The sequence below is a fragment of the Eurypyga helias genome, unplaced genomic scaffold (assembly GCF_000690775.1).
Source record: "Eurypyga helias isolate BGI_N326 unplaced genomic scaffold, ASM69077v1 scaffold39537, whole genome shotgun sequence".
In the NCBI taxonomy this organism is placed as follows: domain Eukaryota; kingdom Metazoa; phylum Chordata; class Aves; order Eurypygiformes; family Eurypygidae; genus Eurypyga; species Eurypyga helias.
Genome location: NW_010264341.1, coordinates 1 through 566, shown reverse-complemented (window position 1 = coordinate 566; position 566 = coordinate 1). Strand labels below are relative to the sequence as shown.

At 63.6% G+C, this 566-nt stretch overlaps 1 protein-coding gene across 1 annotated transcript in view; it reads left to right on the top strand.

Annotated features, from left to right (window-relative positions):
• LOC104513124 (mitochondrial ubiquitin ligase activator of nfkb 1-A-like) overlaps positions 1–559 on the top strand; it is a gene marked incomplete at its 3' end in the record, with an annotated part of 1,122 nt that extends 563 nt beyond the window's left edge. The window contains exons 3-4 of the mRNA XM_010156363.1: positions 2–92; positions 270–559. Of these exons, the coding sequence (XP_010154665.1) occupies positions 2–92; positions 270–559 (381 nt within the window). The remainder of the gene's footprint in view (position 1; positions 93–269) is intronic.
• Positions 560–566: the final 7 nt, after the last annotated feature.

Genomic DNA, 566 nt, shown 5'->3' with positions numbered 1-566 from the left:
CCCAGCCATTACCATGAGGGGCTGCAGGGTGTGATCCAGAAACTGCTTCTCAAAGAGCATCGGCTCATCTGGAACAGCTTGATCCGGAACTGGTGAGCAATGGGATGGTATGGCAGGAGTGGGCTTGCACCGGTGGGTCCAGACCCGCATCCTCTGGGGCCATGTAAGAGACAGAAAGCAGGGTGGTTGAAGGCTCTAGTCCCTGCTCTTGGCTTAGCCCCAGGAGCTGAGGGTTGTCCACATCTCAGCGCTGCACTCTCTGTCTGCAGGAGCGAGAGCGAGCGGGTGCTCTCCGAGCAGGTCTACACCGTCCCCTTCTTGCTGGCCTCGCCGGACACCGAGGCGGTGACGCGGGTGAGCGTGGAGAGCCCACTCCGGGCCGTCTGCCTGCCTCTGGAGACAGTGTACGAGCGGTTCCAGCAGCCGGCCCACGGCTTCCGCGACCTTCTGGGCCAGTACCTGAGCGGGGAGAAGCCCAAAGGCATCCTGGAGACGGAGGAGATACTGCGGGTGGGGGCCGGCCTGACGGGCATTGGGGAGCTGGCCCTGCATCCCGATGGCTCCCT